This window comes from Budorcas taxicolor, chromosome 11 (assembly GCF_023091745.1).
Source record: "Budorcas taxicolor isolate Tak-1 chromosome 11, Takin1.1, whole genome shotgun sequence".
In the NCBI taxonomy this organism is placed as follows: domain Eukaryota; kingdom Metazoa; phylum Chordata; class Mammalia; order Artiodactyla; family Bovidae; genus Budorcas; species Budorcas taxicolor.
In genome coordinates, this window is record NC_068920.1 from 55890922 (window position 1) to 55917281 (window position 26360).

Sequence of the window (26360 nt, forward strand, 5' to 3'; positions counted from 1 at the left end):
CCATCCCTTCATTCTTTCTGGAGTTATTTCTCCACTGATCTCCAGTAGCATACTGGGCACCTAATGACCTGGGGAGTTCCTCTTTTGGTATCCTATCATTTTCCCTTTTCCTACTGGTCATGGGGTTCTCAGGCAAGAATACTGAAGTGGCTTGCCATTCCCTTCTCCACTGGACCACATTCTGTCAGATCCCAGAAGCCACGCCCACTTGAGAGTGAGAAAGACCCACTGAGAGACATTTACTAGAATGGGAAAGAAGGGTTCTGGGGCAGTAGTGGACACAGGGTACGAGGGACAGGCCCAGACAGGTGGCGAGAGGGCACCTGGCAAACGGGGGCAGAGATGGCAAGAGGTAGGCAGAGGAAGGCGGGTTTGCTCCTTGGAGAGCCAACAGGAAAACTCTCCACTTGCTGGCTTCAAAATCCTCTGAAAGCAGGAGCGAGGAAGGCCAGGTGGCGACAGCGAGAGGAGCCGATGAACAGGCACAGGACGCCTGGGGCCGCGAGGCTGGGAACCCGCCCTGCAGTCCACCTCTCTCCTCTGCTTCTGTGCTGGGCACAGGCCCCGAGCAAGCCGAGGGCTGGGATCAGACAGGCCACGCTTCTCTGGGAAAGTGGTGTGTGCTCAGTGGCACGAAAAGAAGTCAACAAGATTCTGTGCAAGAAAAGAGGGAAGGAGGAAGGGGGAGACAGAGAGAGAGAAAGAAAGGAAAGAAGGAGAGAGGGGGAGACAGAGAGAGAGAAAGAGAAAGAGAGAGAGAGAGAAAGGAAACAAGGAGGAACGGGGGAGACAGACAGAGAAAGAGAGTAAAAGAAAGGAAAGGAGGAGGGAGGGGAAGACAGAGAGAGAGAAAGAGAGAGAAAGAAAGGAAAAAAGGAGGGAGGGGGAGACAGAGAGAGAAAGAGAAACAGAAAAAGAAAGGAAACAAGGAGGAAGGAGGAGACAGAGAGAGAGAGAGACAGTAAAAGAAAGGAAAGAAGGAGGGAGGGGGAGACAGAGAGAAAGAGAAAGAGAAAGAAAGGAAAGGAGGAGGGAGGGGAGACAGAGAGAGAGAAGGAGAGAGAGAAAGAAAGAAAGAAGGAGGGAGGAGAGGGGAGAGGGCGGGGGAGAGGAAGGCCCTGCAGGGTCAGGGAGGAGGGACCCACTCCCCTCACCCGACGCCAGTCCCAGCCCAACCTCGGGGTCCAGCACACGGCACACCGCCTCACACACAGACGCATAAAGCTGCCTGCGTCAGTTCACATCTGCTCTCAGACACACCACACGCACGAGTATGCACCGATGACTCCCCGCTTAGCCTCTGACAGCAGGACAGTCACCGGAACAGACTCCTGAAGATGACCATGTGGACCAAATCATGTTCAGACTGGCAAATTCTTACTGTTCTCACTGGGGAAAAGCATCTCACCCTGGCCCCCGCCCCTTATGGAGTGGGGGGAAACCTGTAATACGGTCCTTGCCCTCCCCCAACAGTAACTGCGAACGTGCAGGAGACCCCCCCCCCACCACTGTTGTGTAACTGGGTACAGACAGTCCCTGATGCTCATATTTGGGTACACACTGTTGTACCCAAAAGGCAGCGACAAGCTATAAAGGTGACTTTCCCTCATCTCACAATGAAATGCCTGAATTCACTCTCAATAGTCTTCTTATTTTTTCCTATGAAGTGACTCTCCCCTACGAACACAGCAGAGAGCAAAGAAGGGGAAGCACTATGGTTCATAGCAAGCTTCGTCAGGACTTGAAGATTAGAATCTAACAGGAGACATCAGTTCAATCCAGTCGCTCAGTCGTGTCCGACTCTGCGACCCCATGAATCGCAGCACGCCAGGCCTCCCTGTCCATCACCATCTCCCAGAGTTCACTCAGACTCACATCCATTGAGTCCGTGATGCCATCCAGCCATCTCATCCTCGGTTGTCCCCTTCTCCTCCTGCCCCCAATCCCTCCCAGCATCAGAGTCTTTTCCAATGAGTCAGCTCTTCGCATGAGGTGGCCAAAGTACTGGAGCTTCAGCTTCAGCATCATTCCTTCAAAAGAAATCCCAGGGTTGATCTCCTTCAGAATGGACTGGTTGGATCTCCTTGCAGTCCAAGGGACGCTCAAGAGTCTTCTCCAACACCACAGTTCAAAAGTATCAATTCTTCGGCACTCTGCCTTCTTCCCAGTCCAACTCTCACATCCATACATGACCACAGGAAAAACCATAGCCTTGACTAGATGGACCTTAGTCGGCAAAGTAATGTCTCTGCTTTTGAATATGCTATCTAGGTTGATCATAGCTTTCCTTCCAAGGAGTAAGCGTCTTTTAATTTCATGGCTACAGTCACCATCTGCAGTGATTTTGGAGTCCCCCCAAATAACGTCTGACACTGTTTCCACTGTTTCTCCATCTATTTCCCATGAAATGATGGGACCGGATGCCATGATCTTCATATTCTGAATGTTGAGCTTTAAGCCAACTTTTTCACTCTCCTCTTTCACTTTCATCAAGAGGCTTTTTAGTTCCTCTTCACTTTCTGCCATAAGGGTGGTGTCATCTGCATATCTGAGGTTATTGATATTTCTCCCGGCAATCTTCATTCCAGCTTGTGTTTCTTCCAGTCCAGTGTTTCTCATGATGTAGTCTGCATATAAGTTAAATAAGCAGGGTGACAATATACAGCCTTGACGTACTCCTTTTCCTATTTGGAACCAGTCTGTTGTTCCATGTCCAGTTCTAACTGCTGCTTCCTGACCTGCATACAGATTTCTCAAGAGGCAGGTCAGGTGGTCTGGTATAAGACTCTTCATTCACAGAGAACAATTAACCCCTCACAGACTTCACTAAATACAAAAAATAGTACTGATCTTGAGAGAGGAATAACTTCTTCAGTCTCCATATTAAAGTGAACTTACAACAGTAAACTGGAAATAAATCCAGGGGATGAATACTGCTGCCCTTCCCCGCAGAAAGGGGGGATGGCGATGAATCAACTTATTTAGTCTGGGAGAAAGTATTAAACTGCTCCCATCGGAGAGGAGCATGACAATATGAACCTATCAAAGAGCCAGACTAAAAGTGGCCTTGCAACAGAACAGAGGTGAAGGCTGGAGAGCGCCAGGAGGAGTCTCGGGGTGGAGGAGGTCAGGGAGAGCAGAGAGGAAATGGTGAAGAAGGGCTGTGCCAGCTCCACAGACAAGAGGGGTTCCTCCAGCAAAGCTGTCCTCTCCTGAGTCCCCCAGTCAGAGCCTGTTATCAGGGGGCTGGCAGCAGCCTGGAGGAGGGAAGGAATATGATATCTGTGACGCGCCTCCTAAGTCTCACCAGACAGGCACAGTTTCATCTGTTATCTCAAGACACCCCTCCCTTCCCACTAGTATCCCAACGTCTTACATGATCACATCATTCAGAAATGTCCTCACTCACTCAGTCATTTCTCCCCTTAAACTGAACACATACGTGTTTAGACTAACAGCTTGTATGCCAGACAGAGGGACAGGCAGGCCTGCCAAGTCAGCTCCGGCACGGAGTTTAAAAGCTGAAGAAAATTAACTGTATGAACAAAGGGGTCAATTTAAAAAGAAAGCTAAGAACATGAAAGGGGGCTGGATCTGCTAGGACGCAACGAACAAGGAAGCAAACGGTTCTTTCTCAAAGGCAACACGTAGGGCAAACAGTACAAGGAGGGGGTGCCGGTCAGTGCGGCTCGTAGACAATGCAGGCAGAAGCCCTACAATTTAAATGGCCCACAGATTCTACTTCTAGGAACTTATCCTACAGGCGTATTCATACGTCTGCACAGAGGCACATACGAAGTTCAGTGCAGTATGTTTTAGGAGCAATAAACAACGTCCATCGACAGTGCAAGGGCATACATGATCAGTTATGTTCAACTTCTTGTGAACCCAGCCTGCTTTCAGGGTCAGGCCAGCCAGGGGAGACATCTTCCTATTATGGCTGTATAACTTTTTCAGTTTTCTGACTCCAAAATGCAACTAGGAGAACTGGGACTGTGCTTACTTCTTAGATACAAGGACCTATTTCATAGAATAATGGAAGGCTTAGTGCGATAGTACATTTCTGTAAATTAATCTTGGCAAGAGGGCCAGGAACACAGAAAAAAAGGTAATATAAGCACATACTCCTATAAATATTAATATTTACATGCTAACTAAAGTCCCAAAGCTACATGTAGAAATACACAGACGAACACTAAAAACATTCCCTGGAAGTAGACACTAACTCACATACCTCGCTTGGGTACAGAGGTGTTACAAACCATGCATGTGAGCTCCCTAAAGATTTTAAAATATGATAATGTATACCAGTCACCCACATATACTCTCAGAGTTCAAAGTGTTGTAAGTTTACCTGGTAAGGGAAATAAGACATTTGATTTTGCCTCACAAACTCACACGTTTGTGACTTTAAAAAACAATGAACAACCATCAGGGCTCACTCTATGCTATGCCTAGCCTGTGGCCACACAAACCTTACCTGTGCGTGTATACACACACACACACACACACACACACATACACACACACACACACACACATCCTGCTATTTCTGGATCTGCAGCCTGAGGGCAGACCAGGTTCTGAGAGAAAGGAATCTTCTAGTTAATACTAATCCAACTTCCTATGGGAACATTTCAAACCCTCAAGGGCCTCCTCCCAGTATAAACCAGTCCAGTCCAGTTTAGCTGGTAAGGTGTGACTGACTCCAGGTATGAGGCTGAATCACAGCCTCCAGGTCCCGTTAAAAGAGGTGACTAGAACACAGCCTCACAGCCCAGCCTTCCCAATTGCAGCACCTTTCAACAGTTCACAGAATGCAGCAGGATGATGATCCTATGAAAGTTTAAGTTCAAATGTAAACAATGAACAAAATCATTGCTACCCATCTCTACACTCAGATGAGTGAAAAATTCCTGGCTGCCTAGTTAAAAAAAAAAACAAAAACTTAAATGGCATGCTTCTTAAACACAACCTGTTCCAAAAATATTGACTTGTACGTGGGTAACAGATTTAAAACAGGCTTGTGAAAAGAATGCTGGGGGCCAAGGAGGCGAGTTAAACACAAGAATGGGAGAAATTAAGAACAAAAGGAGGACAAGCCGGAACTAGCGCCCTGAAATTATCTCTTGGCAAAACCCCTGCAGCAGTTCAGTCCTGACGCACTCATCAGCATCTCTTCATGTGGCCACCTGAGCTCACCCGCTGCACAGTCTGTGCTGCTCGTTCTGGCCCGCGGGCACCCGTTCGTGTCTCTGCCTGCCACAGAGACATGTTTTCACGCTGAGGGATGCTTGATGCTGCTGAGTTGGAACTTGGCTTTCATCAGCGTTTCAGGGCAGAGACTGATAAAGTCAGACAAGCTGGGGGCTGAATTCGAGCTGGAATCAGAGTGTTATTTTTCAGCAAGAAAAAAGTCCATTTTCCTGTACCTGAGCACACAGAAGTCTCTGTTAACCTCCCTGCTGGGACACCTGCCTCTCAAGGACACACACACTGTCAGGGATTTCACTTCCCTGTCTTAACTCTTGGTGACATCAATCCACTATCTAAGAGACACTCCTGGAATCCCATGGCTATTCTCAGTCCATTCTACTTCATCCTCTCTTGCTCCTCTCAAGCTCCTTACTCTGCAAATGCTCTTGTGACATCCTTCTGATTTAAGTCCATCAAATCAAAGTCTGCTTTGTTCTTTCAAATGAAAGGTGACTTGTGAGGGCCAACGATAAGGCTAAGACCTCTGACCAGTTGAGTGTTGGTAAAAAGATCTTAACATGCTTTCATGATAAATTAAACTATACAAACAGAACAAGCAGGACCTACTATAGACATATGGTATTTTTATTATCTGAACCCCCTTTGCATTGAAAACTGAACAAATGAATGTTCCTAGAAGGAATTAGGGACAGATTCCTGACAGAAGTAACATGAAAACAATGTTATTAGTGACTTATTTAAATAGAACCCACAGAACCAACCATTGTAATCTCTGAATCATATTACTTTATCACCCTTACTACTGAAATCAAGCAGGGCCCTGAAGGGCTCCTGAGCACAGAAACCTTTCTGTTCCCTGTTTCTTGCTTGTAGGGAACAGACTCTAGCTTCTCCGACCTTCCCTGAGTCCCAAAGGGCAGAAATGAATTTAAAAAAAAAAAAAGCTGGCTTAAAACTCAACAGTCAAAAAACTAAAGATCATGGCATCTGGTTCCATCACTTCACGACAAATAGATAGGGAAACAATGGAAACAGTGACAGACTTTATTTTCTTGGGCTCCAAAATCACCACAGATGAAGCCATGAAATTAAAAGATGCTTGCTCCTTGGAAGAAATGCAATGACAAACCTAGACAGCATATTAAAAAACAGAGACATTACTTTGCTGACAAAGGTCCATCTAGTCAAAGCTATGGTTTTTCCAGTAGTCATGTATGGATGTGAGAGTTGGACCGTAAAGAAAGTTGAGCGCTAAAGAGTTGATGCTTTTGAACTGTGGTGTTGGAGAAGACTCTTCAGAGTCCCTTAAATGGCAAGGAGATTGAACCAGTCCATCCTAAAGGAAATCAGTCCTGAATATTCACTGGAAGGACTGATGCTGAAGCTGAAGCTCCAATACTTTGGCCACTTGATGCAAAGAGCTGACTCACTAGAAAAGACCCTGATGCTGGGAAAGACTGAAGGCAGGAGGAGAAGGGGGTGACAGAGGATGAGATGGCTGGATGGCATCACCGACTCAACGGACATGAGTTTGAGCAAACTCTGGGGAGTTGGTGATGGACAGGGAGGCCTGGAGTGCTGTGATTCATGGGGTCACAAAGAGTCAGACACAACTGAGCGACTGAACTGAATCGGGGAAGCGAGGGGATGCAGAGACCAGTGAGGAGCCCCCAGGATACAACAGTGCAGCCTTGAGACAGGGTTCTGGTTCCCCTCGAGGGATACACTAACAGTATCTTAGAGCTCTTTACAGAACTAAAGCCCCCAACAAAGATGTCAGCATTTTTCATTCCAGAGAAAACCACCTAAGGCCAAATTAAATGAACCAGAGAAAATCATCAAAAGATTACCTGAGATCAAATTAAAGGAACAGAGGCCCTGCACACATCCTTATCTTATCAGCAACCCCCTTTAACCACTGCTGTAAAACTTCCCACCAATCCTCCACGGCAGGGCAGACAGTTTTGAGAGGCACAAGCCCACTGTGGCCCCCTTTGCAGGCAAAGATATAAAACTATTATTTTCTCTTCACCCAAAACTCTGTCTCCCAGATCCAATCCAGAATGGGTGCACAGAGGCTGAGTTTGGGCATCAGTACCCACCGCACCATCCAGGCCCTCCACCCTCTAGGATCCCAGGGACACAATGAAACTACAGAACAGTTCACCTGTGACTTTGCTCTTACTGGTATGTTTTAATGTTCTCTTATTATCTAAATTCTCCTCACTATATGATAGTTATTGATGCTGTTTTCAGAGATGGCTGATTCTAGATTAAACAATTCATGCTGTCCTCATTAATTCCTTACAAGAGACCAAGATCTTAGTTGGCAGTTATATATGGTACTATTTATTTGGTCATTTTGTAAGCAGATAGGGTAGGTGTTTCCAGAGAAAGAGAACCAGGCAAGGCTTTCTTGGCATAAGAGAACCCATTTTTGCCCTAAGCCATCTTGTGATCTAAGCCATGCTTGCCCATCTCAGAAATTAAGGATCTTATGGGAACAAAAGAACATAGAAACTCTGTCATCTAGTAAGCTAAGTAACAATAGCAAAGATACTAGTTATAAAGACTCCCAGTTCCATTTCAATGGTAAAGATTAGCCTGAAATGCTCAACCAACTGATAAACTAAAATCTAAAGGATGGGTTGACTTTTTCTAACCCTAGAAACTTCAATCAGTTGACTGCCCAAGCGCCTCCATGCATATGCAAGTACCCTTAATTTAAAATTTCCCGAGTTATGCTGTCTAGGCTGCTTCTAGAAAGATCCTCAGTGTTCTCCTTACTTGCAGCAAGTACTGATAAATCCTTCCATCTCCCCACCTTCCATCTCCCCATCTTGGTTCGGTTGTGTCTTTTGCCTTGACACCCACCAAAAGGCAAACCCAGTTTTGGGTTAACAATTTCTGAAACCCATTGAGAATTTTCACATCTTTAGTCTTTAAGGACACACTACCACAACTACTCTGGCCAACAGTTCCATTTCTTGGTATTTAGTCTGCCTACTGGAAATTACCTAAGTATTTACAGAGAAGTATATGAGCGCTTGAGAATCCAGAGCAAACACGTCCATTAGTAAAAGGGTATCTGATGTGAAGCAAATGAGTTACCTTTTGAGCCTCAGTGTAATAATTTAACAATTTGATAATTTAATAAATAGATAACAGTGGAAACAGTACCATCTGTTTCACAGGATTGTGATAATTTTTTAAGCTACTAATACTAAATACTAAAAAATGGGCAGGACAGAAACTAGCATCTGTTCAACATCCTGCATCTAATTCTTGGGTACCCACCACATGATATTTACTTTCTTTTCACTTTTATAAAACACTTTCATTTCCTAAAAACTATAAATCAGTCTTATTGTATAAATTTGTCTTTGTTTTTATTTAATTTAATAATATTATTTATTATTACTTATTTCATATAATTCTGTTTCAATAAACAGAATTTTAGAAAATTAAATTTCTATGGAACTTTAGGAATAAGTGAAACGTTATTAAAGTACTGCTTACCAGGGTTAAAAAGCACACTCTCCACTTTTAAAAGTCACATTCTATGAGTGACACTAATAGCAATATGCTAGACAATTCAAATTAAAGTGCTTGACTCACAACTACTGATATTATTCACATGCATATGGAAGCTGAACGAGGCTATCACTCTCCTCATTTCAGGTCTGATTTTGGAATCTTTAGACGATATTATATACAGTATTATATACAGTTAGCCCTCTGTATCTGTGGTTTCTGCACCCTCAAATTCAACTAACCACAGATCAAAAATATTTGAAAAAATATTCTAGAAAGTTCCAAAAAGCAAAATGAGTTTTGCTGTGTACTGGCCACTATGTACATAGCATTTCCATTGTATTGGGTATTAGAAGCATCTCAGAGATGATTCAAAGTAGACAGAAGATGCACGAGGTGATAAACAAACGCTGCATAGTGTGAGCGTTCACAGATTTTGTTATCTGTGGGATAACCCCCAGTGGATACAAGGGCACAGTTATACCCAAAAACCTTACTAAACCAGTATGTCAAATAATACTGATCTACTCTTATTTGATGGATACTACCTATTGCCTTCTCAGCTCCAGAGAAATCTGCACTCTATCCAGGCGCCCCTGCCACATCAGGGTTCCACACCCCTCTCTCCACCCACTGCCCTGATCAGGAGGTCGTTTCCTGCAAAACCCTCACTCCCACCTAAGGTCCTTCTCAACAAAAGAATCTATAAGATTGGGCTTGGTATCTGAGAAGAAACCCAACCCATGTGCCACTTCAGATAATTTTTATTACAGAAGTCAAATAAAATCCATGCAAATAATAAAATTTGTAACTCAAAAAGCCCAATTAAGTGGGTGTGTTTCCACAGCGAATCCAAATAAATACATCACAAAATTTAAGAGGATAATTATCAAGGGGAAAACAACCGTTAAAACACAATTCTATAAGTGTCATTACTTCTGCCCAATAGCCAAAAATCAAACTGATTTTTTAATTGTTTTTAACTGTGTCTCTTTTGTCTTGAGTAAATCACGACAATCAACAATGAAAACCATGTATAAATCAACACCATCTGATTAATGATTACACGGACTAGGGAAAAGGTACTCAACTATTTTTTAAGAAAAAAGAAAGGCCCAAGGATTTGAAAAAATACAGTTCTAGAGATGAAAGATTTCTTCTCGTTAAAGAAACCACAGTAATATTCTAGGCACAGAATAACTTGACATTTCAGCAACGAAAAAATCTTGTAACCATTTAAATCAGATGGTATTTTTACCATGGATTCTAATAAGGGAAAACTACACACAGGAGGGAATCAAGTTCCAAGTTAAGGCTAAACACACTGCTGCACACAAAAAAGACAACCAACAAGGCCCTACTGTATAACACAGAGAACTATCCTCAATTCTTTCTAACAACCTAAAGGGAAAAGAATCTGAAAAAGAACAGACACACAGGTTGCTGAATCGCTTTACACCAGAAACTAAGGCAACACTGTAAATCAACTATACTTCAATCAAACAAGAAGTTAAAGGAAAAAAAAGCTAAAGCTAAGCAACGTTCTAAAATGATTACTCTGCCGAAACAAAAGTTCAAAACGAATAATGCTCAGACTCTGCATCTCGGCAGCACTATGACCTTGGCAAACCTATGGGTGCCCATCTGTAACGTGGGCTTCCTCCCAGAGCTCGAGGAAGATATGAACGCAACAACATAGAGGAAGCCTCTAACAGAATGCCTCACAGGCAGCACGTTAGCAAGACATTAACTGTTTCATATAATAATTCTTTCATGGCCAAGTAACTCTGTCAGTTCAGTGAGTTAAGAGTTTGGATTTACTCTCACAGGAAGATACTCAGCTCTTCAAAAGCATGACAAACTCCTTGCAAAACTGAGAAAAATAACAGAAATCAAGAATGACATTACTTTCAATAAGGAATTTCTGTGGATTTCACTTCTTATAAGGCAACAGAGGTGTGCCTTGTAAGAACAAGAACAGCAGCTGGGCACTGGGGTTTGGATCCCTAGCCCGACACTCGCTGGTTGTGTGACTTGAAGCAAGTATGTATTCTGGTCTTGGTTTCCGTGTGTAACCAGGGAGGACAACATTCTTACGGATGTTGTCAGAACTGAGTGAATGAACATAAGTAAGCTGCTCAGCATAGTGCCTTGCCCTTAGTAGGTGCTATGTCAGTGTTAATTCAGCTCCAGCAATTCTCACCAGGAAACTGTTTGCCACCCCAAAGTTGGCCATCATTAAACCCACCTATGCACTGGAGTTACTAGGTAAGAAGGCTGTGACATAGAAACTGACAAGGCTTCGTCTGAACCCTGACCTCACTAATCATCAATGCTCTAAGTACACAATCTCGGTCCTCCACTTGTAGAGTCTACATATCAGAGCTTACTGTCCGCTAAGTCACTGACAAAACTCAAAGTCATACCACATACCATAGCTCTGTGTGTCTGAGTGATGATCTCTGGATAGCGGAAATGTGATTTTTTTTTCACTTGTCTGTATTTTCTAGTGTTTTACCATGCACATGCACCATTTAAGGCTCAAGATATCATTTTCACTGATACATACTCTTTACTCATTATATCAGTCTTGCCTAATCCAGGCGTCTCTGCAGTAAAAGGTGTGTTAATTGATAGAAGTGTTGTTTGTTGTCATAAAGAATGTGTAGCTTGTGGTAACTGACACAGTTTAGCTGAGAGATCTTGGGTAAGTCCTTCTCTGAGCCACATTTCTTCATACATAAAATATGTGGGCACAACAAAGTCTATCAGGATTCCTGCTGGTGGGATCTTCGTTTCCTGACCTGGGACTGAACCTGAGCTTCTGCATCGGCAGCACGGAGTCCTAACCACTGGACCAGCAGCAGAGTCTCAGGATTCCCCTGGTTCTAATACTCTGCGACCATCTTACACTGTTCACATGGGACGCAGAAACAACAGGGAATATGCTAAACCCTTACTTGTTCCGGCTTTGCTATCCTAGAGAATCTGTTGGGAACCAGGATGGTATAATAATAATCTTCTCATTAATGTACAAATTTATTTGCATAGGTTGTAATATTTTCTTTCCTGATCACTTTATCTATATTTATGTATTTATTCTGGCTGTGCTGGGTCTTTGTGCTGCGTGTGAGCTTTTATCCAGGTGTGAGACGCAGCCTGCTCATTTCAGTGGCTTCTCCTGTTGCGGAGGCACGGGCTCTGGGCCCACGGCCTTCGGCAGCTGCGGAGCACGGGCTCCGGGTGCTCGGCCTTCGGCAACTGCGGACCACGGGCTCCTGGGCGCACGGCCTTCAGCAGCTGCGGAGCACAGGGGTGCATGGCCTTCGGCAGCTGTGGAGCACGGGCTCCAGGGCGCAAAGCCTTCGGCAGCTGCGGACCACGGGCTCCTGGGCGCACGGCCTTCGGCAGCTGCTGAGCACGGGGGTGCATGGCCTTCGGCAGCTGCGGACCACAGGCTCCTGGCTGCATGGCCTTCGGCAGCTGCGGACCACGGGCTCCAGGCACACGGCCTCGGCAGCTGCAGCACGTGGGCTTGGTGGTTGCGGCCCCCGGGCTCCGGAGCGTGGGCTCAGTAGCTGTAGCCCACAGGTTCAGTTGCTCCCAGTTTGAACCCATGCCTCCTGCATTGGCAGATGGACTCTTTACCACAGAGCCACCAGGGAAGGAAGCTTCTTTATTAACTATAAAATGATGCTATATACGGCGAAGAATGATAAAGCTGAACTATAAAAATGTTTTCTCAAAGACCTGTCAATTGTTGAGGCACATATGTGGGACAGAACCTCTTGAAATGACCTGTCTACATGCAGAGGAGACATTTCAGGTTGACCGGCCAACAGATCATCTCCACTGCTGACCCTCTGACGTTGCATCCATCTAGTAAAATCATTAAAGGAAATCTAGATGTATTCTGTGAAGCCTGGTAATCCCAAAGCAGTGACATGTCAACACTGCTGAGAGAAATCAGAGACGCGTTTGAAGGAAAATGAGGGGAGAAGTATGGCTCTCTTTCATTTCCAAAGCCAGTGAAGAACAGGGCAAACCTGAGATCATTAAAGCCAGATACGCCGGACCCCGAGGAGCAAGCCGAGAGAGCAAGCTTGTCCTCAAGCTGGGTTTGCTAACCTCTGCGAGACGAGCAATGCCAATTCAAAGACTGAGAAGTGGGAGGATCAGGAGAATGAGGTTGTTCGATATGGATGGAACATGTCCAGTATGGCATATTTTGTATATTTATTTACTAGGGGTCACTAGAAACTTACCAAGATTTAATTCATCAACTAGAGGTTTTTGCTGAGAGGATTTGAAGCTTACTTCAAGTGTACAAGCTTTCTCAAAACAGCTCAAAGATAATGATAAGCTTATGCTTTTCCTGGAAATAAACAAGCTTGCTCCTCTCTGCTACCAGCTCCAAACAATAATTAAGATACCTTTGCAGAATCAAGGGGCTTCCCTGATAGTTCAGTTGGTAAAGAATCCATCTGCAATGCAGAAAACCCCAGTTCGATTCCTGGGTCGGGAAGATCCACTGGAAAAGGGATTGGCTGCCCACTCCAGTATTCTTGGGTTTTAAGACACTTTGGGCAGAATCAAGTGTTTCTAAAGGTTGATAAGGGTATTATAAAGGTAAGCTCCACGATGGCTGTTTTGGTTCAACTTCTCGCACTTTGCTATAAACTGCTGAAGAAGCTTTAGATGGAAAACAGGTGGGTCTCAGTTACAAATAAAGATTCTGTGGATGGTAAAACTTGAGAAGCTTTTGAGGTCAGATCTCGGGAATACCATGTGGCAATGCTAACCTTTTAAGAAAGCAAATGATCCTTTATGTTTCAGAAATTCAACAATTTTGCAGAGAAAACAAACTGAAATCTTGCTTTATTTTCTGATCACAAAACCGACTGTGAAGCTTTCTGACAACTAATAAATGCCAAGGTAGTTGCTGTTAAAAAAAAATTGGAAATGAAAGAAACACTTAGATTTATCAAAGGGTGGGAAAACTCAAATTTCATACCTGTATTTATGAATGATGGCATTAAATAATTTCCCATCTCTCCAGCAGGTGGTGAAATTTTCACACCGAATCCCGGCATAACCCTCCGTGGCCTGCTGCGTCCACAGTAACAGTCTCTCTTTCGCTGACATGTCTTCTGACTCACCAGTAACATGGATATCAGATATCTAAACGGAACAGAGAATGGAAAACCATTAGGAAGGAAGGAAGCTAACACAGATTAAGAGCCTACTATGTGCCAAGCACTTTTTACTTAATCCTTCTCTCACTTGTAAGATGACAATGTTTCCCCCATCTCCATCGAGGGAACCTGAGTTTCAAAGAGATTAACAGATAGAAAAGGAGGATTTAACCCAAGCATCTCATTTTTTTTCATACCAAAATGTCCCAGCGCTGAAAAGTCTCAATTCCTTTTTACTAATCAGATCTGTTCAAACAACTTAAGCACATGTTTTTCCAAGTTCAAATGGGTCACAGTAGAACCTACAAATTAATCTACGTTACCCATCTTCAGAGAAGAATCTGATCCAGCAGGTATTCTGTGTAAAGAAAAGGAGAACAGCCCCTTTTCCAACTAACCACACTGCTTAATTATTTGGCCAGAAGTCTTTCTGACTTTCTCATGAAGCTTCGTTCAGTTTACCCAATGGGAAATTTTCATCAAATAATTTTTCCCTATACTTTGTTTGCCTTATTTTTTTTTTTCATCTCTTCCACTGAATGATAATAAAATAGTCACCAGTTCACATGATCTCCATTTGCTCATGGCCCTTTCATAAGGGTTTTATTTAACCTGCTGATAATGACGATAAGGCACCAAGTGACTCTGGCAGGGGTCAGACAGTGACTCCCCAGCCGGGATTAAAACCAGCAGACAGCTGTTCCCTCAGTCAGTGGTGATGCCAAGCCAGGGGGTCAGGACAGGTGGCCGACCAGGGTCAGACGGAAAGGAAGGCAGTGGGGCGGCAGGGGGGGTGATCCTACACGGGAAGGAAACCCCTCAAGTCCAACCCGGCCTCGAGGGCTGGCCACCAGTCCCCTCACTCGGGGACGTCCTCCAAGCCGGGGGGGTCAGGACAGGCGGCCGACCAGGGTCAGACGGAAAGGAAGGCAGTGGGGCAGGGGGGTCATCCTACACGGGAAGGAAAACCCCTCAAGTCCGACCCGGCCTCGAGGGCTGGCCACCAGTCCCCTCACTCGGGGACGTCCTTTCAGGCCTGTGAGCCAGCATCCTCTTCTATGGAACGGGAGAGAGCAGGCAGGAGCCGGGACCATTTAAGACTCCCTTCAGTCTGAAGCCTGAGAGGCTAAGACACTGTAAAAACGACACAGAGGCAGAGGTTCACACAGGCAGGCAGGCAACTGACAGCAGAAAGCTTAACAACCCGGACTAGAGAAGCCCTTTAGCCTAGAAAGATGAACGGGTAACGATGCGGTGCACGGATTCACTGGAATATTACTCCGTCATACAAAGGAATGGAGCAGTTCCACTCACAACACCATGGACGGACCTGGAGATGATCACACGGGCACGTTTACGTGGAACCTAAAATATGACAGCAACGAACAGAAACAGACTCCCGGACACAGGGAGCAGGCGTGTGGCTGCCAGGGGGAGGGGAGTGGGAGAGGGGCGTGGGCGAGCGGGACTGGCAGATGCAAGCTGTTACACACAGGGTGGAGACCAACAAGGTCCTGCTGCACGGCACAGGGAACCAGAACCAGGATCCTGCCATCAACCAGAATGGAAAAGAATATGAAGAAGACTATAGACACAAACGTGTAACTAAGCTGCCCCACTGTAAAGCAGACATGAACACAACACTGTGTACACTTCAATAAAGTTTTTAAAAATTTTTGCATGTACATGCAAAACTAGCTGTTTCTGCAAGACCTGAGGACACAGGGTAGTATTTATAGCAGTATAAAAAAAGGGCAATAGCTGGGTAGAGGCAGGGACTGATTTCTGCAGGGTCAAGAATGTTCCAGTCCAGTCCAGTGCCAAAGGTAACTGCCTATTAACAAGGAGGGTCAACACATTTCAACCACAGGGTAAGTTTAACAGGCTACACTGCTGCCCAGCACATCCAGGGAAAGATATTAAGGACGAAGAGTTAACAGGCCTGAAAATGGCTAAACACCAACCAGGAGAAAATAATATATTCTATTAAATGAGTTCCTGAAAGTTCCCAAAATTGTTGTAGCATGTTACACTCACATACACTCTATCAGACCACTGCACAGCCAGACACTAGTTTAAAAGCTATAGTTTTAAGGGGTATATTCAAATATGTTATGAACCAAATTTTAACATATCAAAGACCACTAATAAGCCTTTCACCTACTCCTTCAATTTCCAGTTAGCTATTATTCCCACTGGGAAGTTAAAGCATTTTTAGATATACTGTTATCACTCACCATAGCCTACCTAGGTATATCTAACTTTTGTATGTACCTAGGTATATCTAACTATGATATGGTGCAAAAAAATTAAAAAGAAAAATAAACCAAATGCTAAACACTGTAAATCTGAACTTGCCACTCACGACTCCTAATGTAAAATCGGCAGAACAACCTGACTCCTCCCATCAAGGGCAGGCCAGGTGGGATTCTAGGAAGGAACCAGGCCTCTTCCTCCAAATCCTGGAGGCACACAGCGATCACAGAAGGTTTCAGCTCCTGCTGTCTAGGTTCAAGTCCCAAGTACAATTGCTAACAGGATTAAGACCCAGAGCTACTTAACGTGGGCAGATCTGGAGATGACCAAACTAAGTGAAGACAGAGAAAGACAAACATCATATGGTATCACTGATATGTGGACTCTTAAAAAGTGATACAAACGAATTTATTTAGAAAACAGAAAAAGACTCACAGACTTAAAAAACAGACGTATGGTCACCCAAGGGGCAACGTGGGGGGAGCAATAAATTAGCTTAGCATTAACATATACATGCTACTGTACATAAAAGAATTAAATAACAAGGACCTACAGAGGTCTCTATATAATATCTTGTAGTAATCTGCACTGGAAAAGAATACTAAAAAGGATATATACATATATGTATAAATGAATCACTTTGCTATATACTAGAAATCGAGGCAGCACTGTAAATTAACTCTACTTCAATTAAAAGAAATGACCTAGAGCTATTCACGTCATCTCCCTAAAACCCATCTTCCTCATTTTTAAAACATAAATGATGATATAATAACATCTTTCTAAAGTTTAGGCAAGATGATCTACATTAAGTGCTCAGCACAGGGCCTGCAGGTAGAAAACTCTACAAATGTCAGCTTCTCCCACCACTTGATGAGCAGTACTTGTTGCTTCAGGCCTCTCACCAGCGACCTGCCAGCCAGCATCCAACACAAGAAAGATGTTTCAGACCAGAGCTCCTTCTGGATGCTGGAAGCCTGCATGACTCTCACCCGAGGCACTGCCGGCTGCCACTGGAGGGCATGTGCTTCCTCCCAAGGAGCCTCTTGGACCTTCCTTCACCTCTGCTTCATCTCCCCGGACCCAGTCTGCCTCCACTCCCAACTTTCCAGAAGCATCTACTCTGCAGGAAACAAAATCTGCTCACCTCCACTACCCTGCTTCGGCCTTTCCATCGAACCCCAGCCCCTGCCACCACGCCCCGCAGCACATTAAGTCCTGGACACCAGCAGGCACACGAGCAGGGCACACTTCCCACCTTCCCCAGTGGTGGAAAGCAGCAGCTCTCAGATCATTATCTGCGGCACAAAGGCCTCGCCTTTGCACATCTGGTCACTCTGTGCCACCATCTACTTCCTGTCCTCAAGACGACCCATGCTCCCAGCATCTAGTGTCCGCTAGGGGGCCCCGCCTGCATCCAGGGACCCATCCTCACAGGCCTCAGCCTTCTCGCCATGCCGACCGGTCACATACCCTCAGCTGGATCTTGTTCGCTTGAGCCTGCAATTCTGTGGCTTCCGACAGCAATGGCCATTTTTCCAGCACTTTCGCTCCCCAGCTCCAGCTGGACCGACCAGAGGCCCAGCAACACTGTGCAATCCTGCACCGGCCGGACTCTGCCCTGTCTCTGAGCCCTCCGCTGGCTTCGCCGCCTCCTCCCTCTGTCTCCACCATGTGACCCCTCACTTCACCCGCTGTCCTCAACTTCCTCACCCTGCAGCCACCCAGACGGCCTGAGCCCCGATCTAGGCGGTCTGTCTCCTCTGTGGGGATGCCCGCGTCCCACGTGGACCACCGCCTCCTCGAACCCCAGCTCTAATCTCAGCCAGGGGCTCCAGGAAACGCGCCTTTTCTCCTCAGCGTCCTGGATGGCCGGTCTTCCTACCCCTCTGAGAACTTCTGTCAGCTCTTCACCATGTGGTGAAGCGCCTGCCCCGCCTGCTCCCCCACCGTGTCTGGCATCACCTTTCATCATCTTCACAGAGAAAAGAGAGACACATAAGGGCCCTGGCCTGTCATCCTGGGTCTCTGTGAGGAGCTCCCCTCTGGGTGGTTGCTCTCAAGTCTCTTCGGTCCTAAAATGAGTAAAAACGAATAACCTTCATAAACCCGGTTTCCTCTGTACTCAGCATCACCTGGAGAAGGCGATGGCACCCCACTCCAGTACTCTTGCCTAGAAAATCCCATGGATGGAGGAGCCTGGTATGCCACAGTCCATGGGGTCGCCAGTCAGATATGCCTGAGTGTCTTCACTTGCACTTTTCACTTTCATACACTGGAGGAGGAAATGGCAACCCACTCCAGTGTTCTTGCCTGGAGAGTCCCAGGGACAGCGGAGCCTGGTGGGCTGCCGTCTAATGGGGTCGCAGAGTCGGACAGGACTGAAGCGACTTAGCAGCAGCACCACCTCTCCCTCTTGTTGGTAAAGCACCTGCAGAAACCACTCTGCGCTTTGTAACCTTTATCTTTACTCCTCAGCCTGTTGAGTCTCGGCTTCTGTCCCAGTCTTTCCATGGAAAGTAAGAAGGGGTGAGCAGACAGAAGGAGGGGGTCCGCGCTCGTGACTCTGCTCACAGGAGCGGGAGAGGAGACGGTCTGTGCGCCCGGCGGGGAGCGCGGTCCCCGCCGAGGGTCAGCGCTGCCAAAGCTGCGCACCTGCGCGCTTCCCGAGCCCTGCAGAGACAGCAGCGGACGGGGGGGCGCGGGCTGCCCCGGGGCTGTGGGGAGCAGAAGCAACTGCCTTTAGTCAAGACCACCAACTCCAGCTTCCCGTGTCAGCATCAACCCCTCCTAAGACACAGCCACGACAGACCTAAACCACCCCGGGCTCAGGAGAGCCTCCCGCCTCTGGAACCGACCCCAGTGTCCGGTGAGTGAGTCTCCTAAACAGGCTCCGCGCACCGCACCCGCCCCTCACACCACGGACACATCGGTCCACGTCAGTCTTGGCCGGTCTGCCCAGGCCCAGACCATTCTCCTTCTGTTCCACGGTGGAACCACGCGCCATCAGACGCCCTCTCTCCACAGGGGCTCTGCTCAGGCTGCTTCTCTCCTGGAGCATCCCCGCCTCCCATACCCCCGCTCAACACAGACTCAAGGGCTCAGTTACCTTCATGAGGAAGGGGCGGGAGACCTGCGGGAAGGGAGAGAGGGGACCGGGAGGGGGAATGGAGGGAGGGGGAGGGGAGGAGGGGGAGGGGAGGCAGGGGGAATGGAGGGAGGGGGAGGGGAGGGAGGGGGGATGGAGGGGGAGGGAGGGGAGGAGGGGAGGGGAGGCAGGGGGAATGGAGGGAGGGGGAGGGGAGGAGGGAAGGGGAATGGAGGAGGGAGGGGGAATGGAGGGAGGGGAGGGAGGGGGAATGGAGGGAGAGGGAGGGGAGGAGGGGAGGGGAATGGAGGAGGGAGGGGGAATGGAGGGAGGGGAGGAGAGGGAGGGGGAATGAAGGGAGAGGGAGGGAGGAGGGGAGGAGGGGGAGGGAGAGGGAGGGGAGGAGGGGGGGAGGGGAGGAGGGGGAGGGGAGGAGGGGGAGGGGAGGCAGGGGGAATGGAGGGAGGGGGAGGGGAGGAGGGAAGGGGAATGGAGGAGGGAGGGGGAATGGAGGGAGAGGGAGGGGAGGAGGGGGAGGGGAGGAGGGGGGAGGGGAGGGGGGGAGGAGGGGGAGGGGAGGAGGGAAGGGGAATGGAAGAGGGAGGGGGAATGAAGGGAGGGGAGGGGGGAGGAGGGGGAATGGAGGGAGGGGAGGGAAGGAGGGAGGGGAGGAACGTAGGGAGGAGGGGGAAGCATCAGAAGAAGTGTCATGTTTGCGCTGGGGATGAATGAGTTTTAGCCTACTGTGTAACCCTTGTCACCTTAGGAAATAAAAGATTTCCAACTAAGGTCACTTCGCAATAACTGCCACACCCCCAGCCACTGTCTAGGAGTGCCCGGCAGCGAACCCAGGCCTGGAGATTACTCAGCAAGAGCCCAACGCTACCCAAGTGTCATCTCGTTTCTGTAAAACAGTGTCATAAACTTAACCCAGGATATAGTCTTGAAATGTCTTTTCAATGCAAGAAAAGAAGCCGAAACCCCTTCGGAGAGCTCACTCCAACTTCCCTCCCTGCGGACAGGGGGCAGGTGTGGAGGGCCAAGCCTCCCGTGCTGGTCAGCTGAGGCTGCCAGCCTCAGTCCTCTGAGCAAAGTCAAACGCCACGAGAAAACTGGGCAGCAGCCACACCCGCTTTTTACCACTATGCCGTCATAGTTCTGGCATGTGGGAAGGGAGGGCACACCAAGGGCCAATTTCCAAAGCTGACTCACACACTCCCCAGGCGACTGTTCAGAGTTTTATCATATTTAATTCTATCCAAGGCAAATGCAATTTTTAAATTTTTAAAAAAGAATTTATGAAAAGGTTAAACAATCAGACATGTAACAGCAGAAAGGCAACATCTCTGAGGCTGAGAGGACTAAGGAATGTAACTCAGAGAAGCTATGACTTTAGGAAAGGATTAAGGAATCCAGGGAACTCTAACTGGAAGATCACGGAGCCCGCTGTCAGCCCCTGGTTTCACTGGTGAACAAGCTGAGGACACCGGAGGCTCCAGGATGTGTCCAGGGTCTCAGCAGGCCGGCTGGGAGGGCCCGAGGCATGGACCTGAGGCTCCTAAATTCCAGCTCAGGACCTGCAAGAGGAGAGTGAACTCTCTCCTTCACATTTAGAACAGACACCTATCCTGCCAACTCGGACTGACCTTTCCTCCGGGTCAGGAAGCCCGGTGCGTGCTCACTCTCAGGGCTGGGGAGATGTCTCCACTCGACTGTGGCAAGGGTTAAGGGTCAAGGTGGAGAAGGAAATGGCAATCCACTCCAGTGTTCTTGCCTGGAGAACCCCATGGACAGAGGAGCCTGGCGGCCTATAGCCCATGGGGTCACAAAGAGTCAGACACAACTGAGCGACTAACACTAGACTACGCTCACACTGGTCACGTGGCCATCACTAGAAATCTACAGAGAACAAATGCTGGAGAGGCTGTAGAGAGAAGGGAGCCCTCCTACAGCGCTGGTGAGAACGTAAGTTGTTGCAGCCACCATAAAAAACAGTATGGAGGCTTCTCAAACCACTAAAAATAGAATCACCGTATGATCCAGCAATCTCACTCCTAGGCGTATGTCCAGGCAAAATTGTAACTCGAAAAGATACACACACCCCTCTGTTCATAGCAGCACTGTCCACAATAGCCAAGGCATGGAGAAAACCTGAATGCCCATCAACAGATGAACGGATAAAGACGATGTGGCACGCAGATACAACGGAATGTTTTTCAGCCACAAGAAAGAACAAAATAACGCCATATGCAGCAACATGGGAGCCTGGTGGGCTGCCGTCTATGGGGCCGCACAGAGTCAGACATGACCGAAGCGACTTAGCAGCAGCAGCAACATGGAGGCAACTAGAGATTATCACACGAAGTGAAACACCTCAGAAAGACAAATGCCACGTGGCAATACTTATATGTGGACTCTGAAATAGGACACAAATGGACACATCTATGGAACGTAACAGACCCACAGAGAGAACCTTGTGGTTTTGAAGGTGGGGGCGGGGAATAGCAGATGTAAGCTATCATACATGGGAGGGATAAACAAGGTCCTCCCGCACAGCACTATACAGGGACTATATTCAGTATCCTGTGATAGACTATAACGCAAAAGAACATAAAAAAGAATGTGTGCATATATACATACACACACACACACATATATGTATATATATAACTGAATCACTCTGCTATACAGCAGAAATTAACACAACCGTGTAAATCAACTAGACTTCAATTTTAAAAAATTTAATTAGAGAAAACATTTAAGTCTTCTGACTCAAGAGCTAAGTCCCCTTTCCTCTGCTACACCAAATCAACAGTGACACTCCACAGCATTTCGCAAAGAGTTTTATCCACTGAGAAACCAGCTCATTTTACAGAAGCAAAAACTGACACAGTGGGTGTGGAAAAGGTAGTTGTCAAAGGTTCCTCCCTGCAGAACCCAAATCCCTACTGGTTCAGAGAGCTAGACACGAGCGCCATCCAAAGAATTTCAATTCCTTCATATATTTGTGCTAAAATCTACAAAAGAGTTTACACTCTAATTGAGAGAGTTCAGGTATTACCAAGGAGGAAAGCAGGAGGTTGGAAAAGGTGATCTCAGGATGCTTCCACCTCTGTTAACACAATGATTTCAAGACTGAAAGCTGATCCTTGGGAGGAAAGGTACTGCAGAGCCACGGAGGGCAGTGACCTGTATTCCATCCCCAACCCCATGGCTTCCTGGGCCTTGGTTTCCTCTCATCAAGATGTACACACACGCACGCACGCACGCACACACGGTTCAGAACGGTGCCTGCCCACGTGAGCGGAAGTGACTGCACCAGACTGAGGGTTATTACTGACCATTTTTTACTCACACTGCTGGACACTCTAGTTAGGCAAAAGCAAATTCCATACCGAATGTGCCAAAAGACACAAATATTTCCAAGCCAGGCTGTTTGCTTTCAAAGACAATCTCTTCAACGATGTTTCAACTGTTTTGGCAGAAACCAATGTAATCAACACATTTTTAGTGTCTGCTTCCAAGTTTCAAAAATGTGTGAAAAGGCTTCACTAAATATTCTTAACTGCAAAGAGGGCACATGTATTTTGAAAATTGCTTCTCGTTAAAAAAACTGCCTCCCTAAAAGGAAGAGGTAAATATAGAATTAAAGCAAAATAAAAGCCGATAAAATTCAAGTGCTGATGCTCTACATTAAGGGTCACCTTGAGCAAATGCTCATTTATTTCTTGTTCAAATACAGGAGAAATTAACGTAGATTTAACTATTTCTCTTGTACAGCAAAGAATCTGAAACTTTGACATGTCCTTCATTTAATAGAAAAGACAGTAGCATTTTAATGCTGATACCCAGCCACATTCTGTGCGATTATTTTAGAACTAAATTTTCACAAACTGGTTATGAAATCCAAATGAAGACTAGAAAAAAAAAAACCCATAAATGCATTTTCATTTAAAAAGATGAAATGTTTCAGAAAGAAATGAGTTAAGTCAACTGTAAATGAAATGACCTTTAAGATCTAGAAAAATGGCACTGATGAACCTATCTGCAGGACAGGAACAGAGACACAGACACAGAGAAGGGAGATGCAGGGGGAGGAGAGGGGGGCACGGACTGAGAGAGCAACCCCGACACATATACACTACCACGTGTAGAACAGATGGCTGCGGGAAGCTGCCACGTAACACGGGGAGTTCAGCCTGGTACTCCGACACCCTGCAGGGGTGAGGTGGGAAGGGGGAGGGAGGCTCAAGACGGAGGGAATATACGGTGTGTGTGTGTGTGTGTGTGTGTGTGCGTGTGTGTGTGTAATTATGGCTGATTCACATTGCTGTACGGCAGAAACCAACACAATACTGTAAGGCAACTATCCTCCAATTAAAAAATAAATTAACTTTTAAAAATCTACAGAGCAAAGCTACTACGGAAAAGGAGAAATACGTAGAATTTATCCTAGTCCTTGATTCTACGTACAATTTTGTAGCGTAAGATTCATAGAAGACTTGGTTAAAGAAAAAACTTCTGAATAAATATTACATTTCAGTGAGGCAGATAGGATGAAGCATAAGCTGGAATCAAGATTGCCAGGAGAAACATCAATAACCTCAGCTATGCAGATGACACCACCCTTATGGCAGAAAGAGAAGAGGAACTAAAGAGCCTCTTGATGAAAGTGAAAGAGCAGAGTGAAGAAGCTGGCTTAAAACTCAATTCAGAAAACTAGATCATGGCATCCGGTCCCATCACTTCATGGCAAATAGATGGGGAAACAGTGGAAACAGTGTCAGACTTTATTTTCTTGGGCTCGAAAAACCACTGTAAATGGTGACTACAGCCATGAAATTAAAAGACGCTTGCTCCTTGGAAGAAAAATTATGACCAACCTAGACAGTATATTAAAAAGCAGAGACATTACTCTACTGACAAAGGTCGGTCTAGTCAAAGCTATGGTTTTTCCACGGGCTTCCTTGGTGCCTCAGACGGTAAAGCGTCTGCCTATAATGCGGGAGACCTGGGTTTGATCCCTGGGTCAGGAAGATCCCCTGGAGAAGGAAATGGCGACCCACTCCAGTGCTCTTACCTGGAAAATCCCATGGACAGAGGAGCCTGGTAGGCTACAGTCCATGGGGTTGCAAAGAGTCAGACACAACTGAACCACTTCACTTCATGGTTTTTCCAGTGGTCATGTATGGATGTGACAGCTGGACTATAAAGAAAGCTGAGCACCGAAGAATTGATGCTTTTGAACTGTGGTGCTGGAGAAGACTCTCTCTTGAGAGTCCCTTGGACTGCAAGGAGATCCAACCAGTGCATTCTAAAGGAGATCAGTCCTGAATATTCACTGGAAGGACCAATACTGACACTGAAAGTCCAATACTTCGGCCACCTGATGTGAAAAACTGACTCACTGGAAAAGAGCCTGATGCTGGGAAAGACTGAAGGCAGGAGGAGAAGGGGATGACAGAGGATGAGATGGCTGGATGGCATCATCGACTCAACGGACATGAGTTTGAGCAAGCTCTGGGAGTTGGTGATGGACATTGAGGCCTGGCGTGCTGCAGTCCATGGGGTCACAAAGAGTCGGACACAACTGAGCAACTGAACTGAACTAAGGTTGACTACTCATGTATTATTCTAACATTTTGAGATGTTTCTGAATTACATTGTTCTGATACAATGGGAAGTCAATTAATAAAATATCCAACCCTTCTTTACTCAGATGCTGATAATGTCACTTGTACACTATGCACACCCCTCCCCATCCTTCCCTCCTTGGCCTTTCCCTGCATACCACTGCCCTATTCACTGCAATTCACCAAAGGATGAAAAGAAAAGGAAGGTGAAAAGAGGTCAATCTGAACTAGTTTACATGGCTGTATGACAGGGTGGGATGTCAAAATGACAAAACTCTCCCTTGATCCACAGTTTTGCTGTTATTTCAATGATCCCAGTCTAGCACATCTGAAAATATTAACAGCAACTTTGAGAAATAAACAATTCTTAAGTCTTAAATGGCACCACGTTCTGAGTAGTGAGACAAAATCGTGCCCTGTCCAAGTCCGTTCCACCCCTAAGAGGAATCACCCTGCTAGTCACTTCATAAATGGTTCTTGGTTATCAGACTGACTATTGTGGTTTGACCACCTGATGTGAAGAGCTGACTCATTGGAAAAGACCCTGACGCTGGGAAAGATTGAAGGCAGGAGGAGAAAGGGACGACAGAGGATGAGATGGCTGGATGGTATCACAGACTCGATGGACATGAGTCTGAGTGAACTCCAGGAGTTGATGATGGACAGGGAAGCCTGGCATGCTGAGCTTCATGGGGTCGCAAAGAGTCGGACACGACTGAGTGACTGAACTGAACTGATTGTGGTTTCTCAGTGCGTGTATTCAAGGAGCACTTATCTTCACAACGGCCCTGAGGTGCAAAAGCGATGCCAGTGACTCAGCTACTCCCCTACTGTGCCTAATTTACAAACTAACCTTCACTGTAAGTATTTAAGTACAGCAAAAGTACAGTGTATACAGAGAGGGTTGAGTACTCTCCAGTTTCAGGCGTCCACTGGGAGCCCTGGAATGTGTCCCCTGAACATACAGAGAGTACCATGAAATCCATGGTCTGGATCCCCAAAACCGCTGGGGCATCTAAGCTTACAGCCACACCCCCAACATCTGTAATGAAGAAACAATGGGATGTGTTGGTGTTGGTTCCACGTATAACAGGCCCAGAATAAATGGTAGAGAAATCAAAGCAGACGGGGCTGGAAGGAGGGGTGAAAACAGCACAAGGGTGTGCAGAATCTGCGGATTCGCAGGAATTGAAAGAGATGCACGCGGGGGAAGGTGGGGAAGTGGCAGCGGCTCTGAGCTCGGCTGGAGACAGTCCCCGGCGAGACCCAAGCCCTCCCTCACCCCGGCAGAGAGGCCTGAGCAAGTCATCACGTCTCCCGAGGCTCCACGTCCTCATCCGTAACTGGAGCGAACGACAGAACCATCTCATGATGCTTGAACAGCCCCGTGGGGTGCCGAGCATGCAGCAGGGCTCCACAGACACCATGCCTATTAAT

General features: G+C 46.7%; 1 protein-coding gene across 1 annotated transcript in view; it reads right to left on the reverse strand.

The window, feature by feature from the left end:
- Positions 1-26360, reverse strand: part of DST (dystonin) — a 522678-nt gene that overhangs the window by 214753 nt on the left and 281565 nt on the right. Inside the window, exon 10 of the mRNA XM_052648315.1 lies at positions 13766-13932. Coding sequence (XP_052504275.1) covers positions 13766-13932 — 167 coding nt within the window. The remainder of the gene's footprint in view (positions 1-13765; positions 13933-26360) is intronic.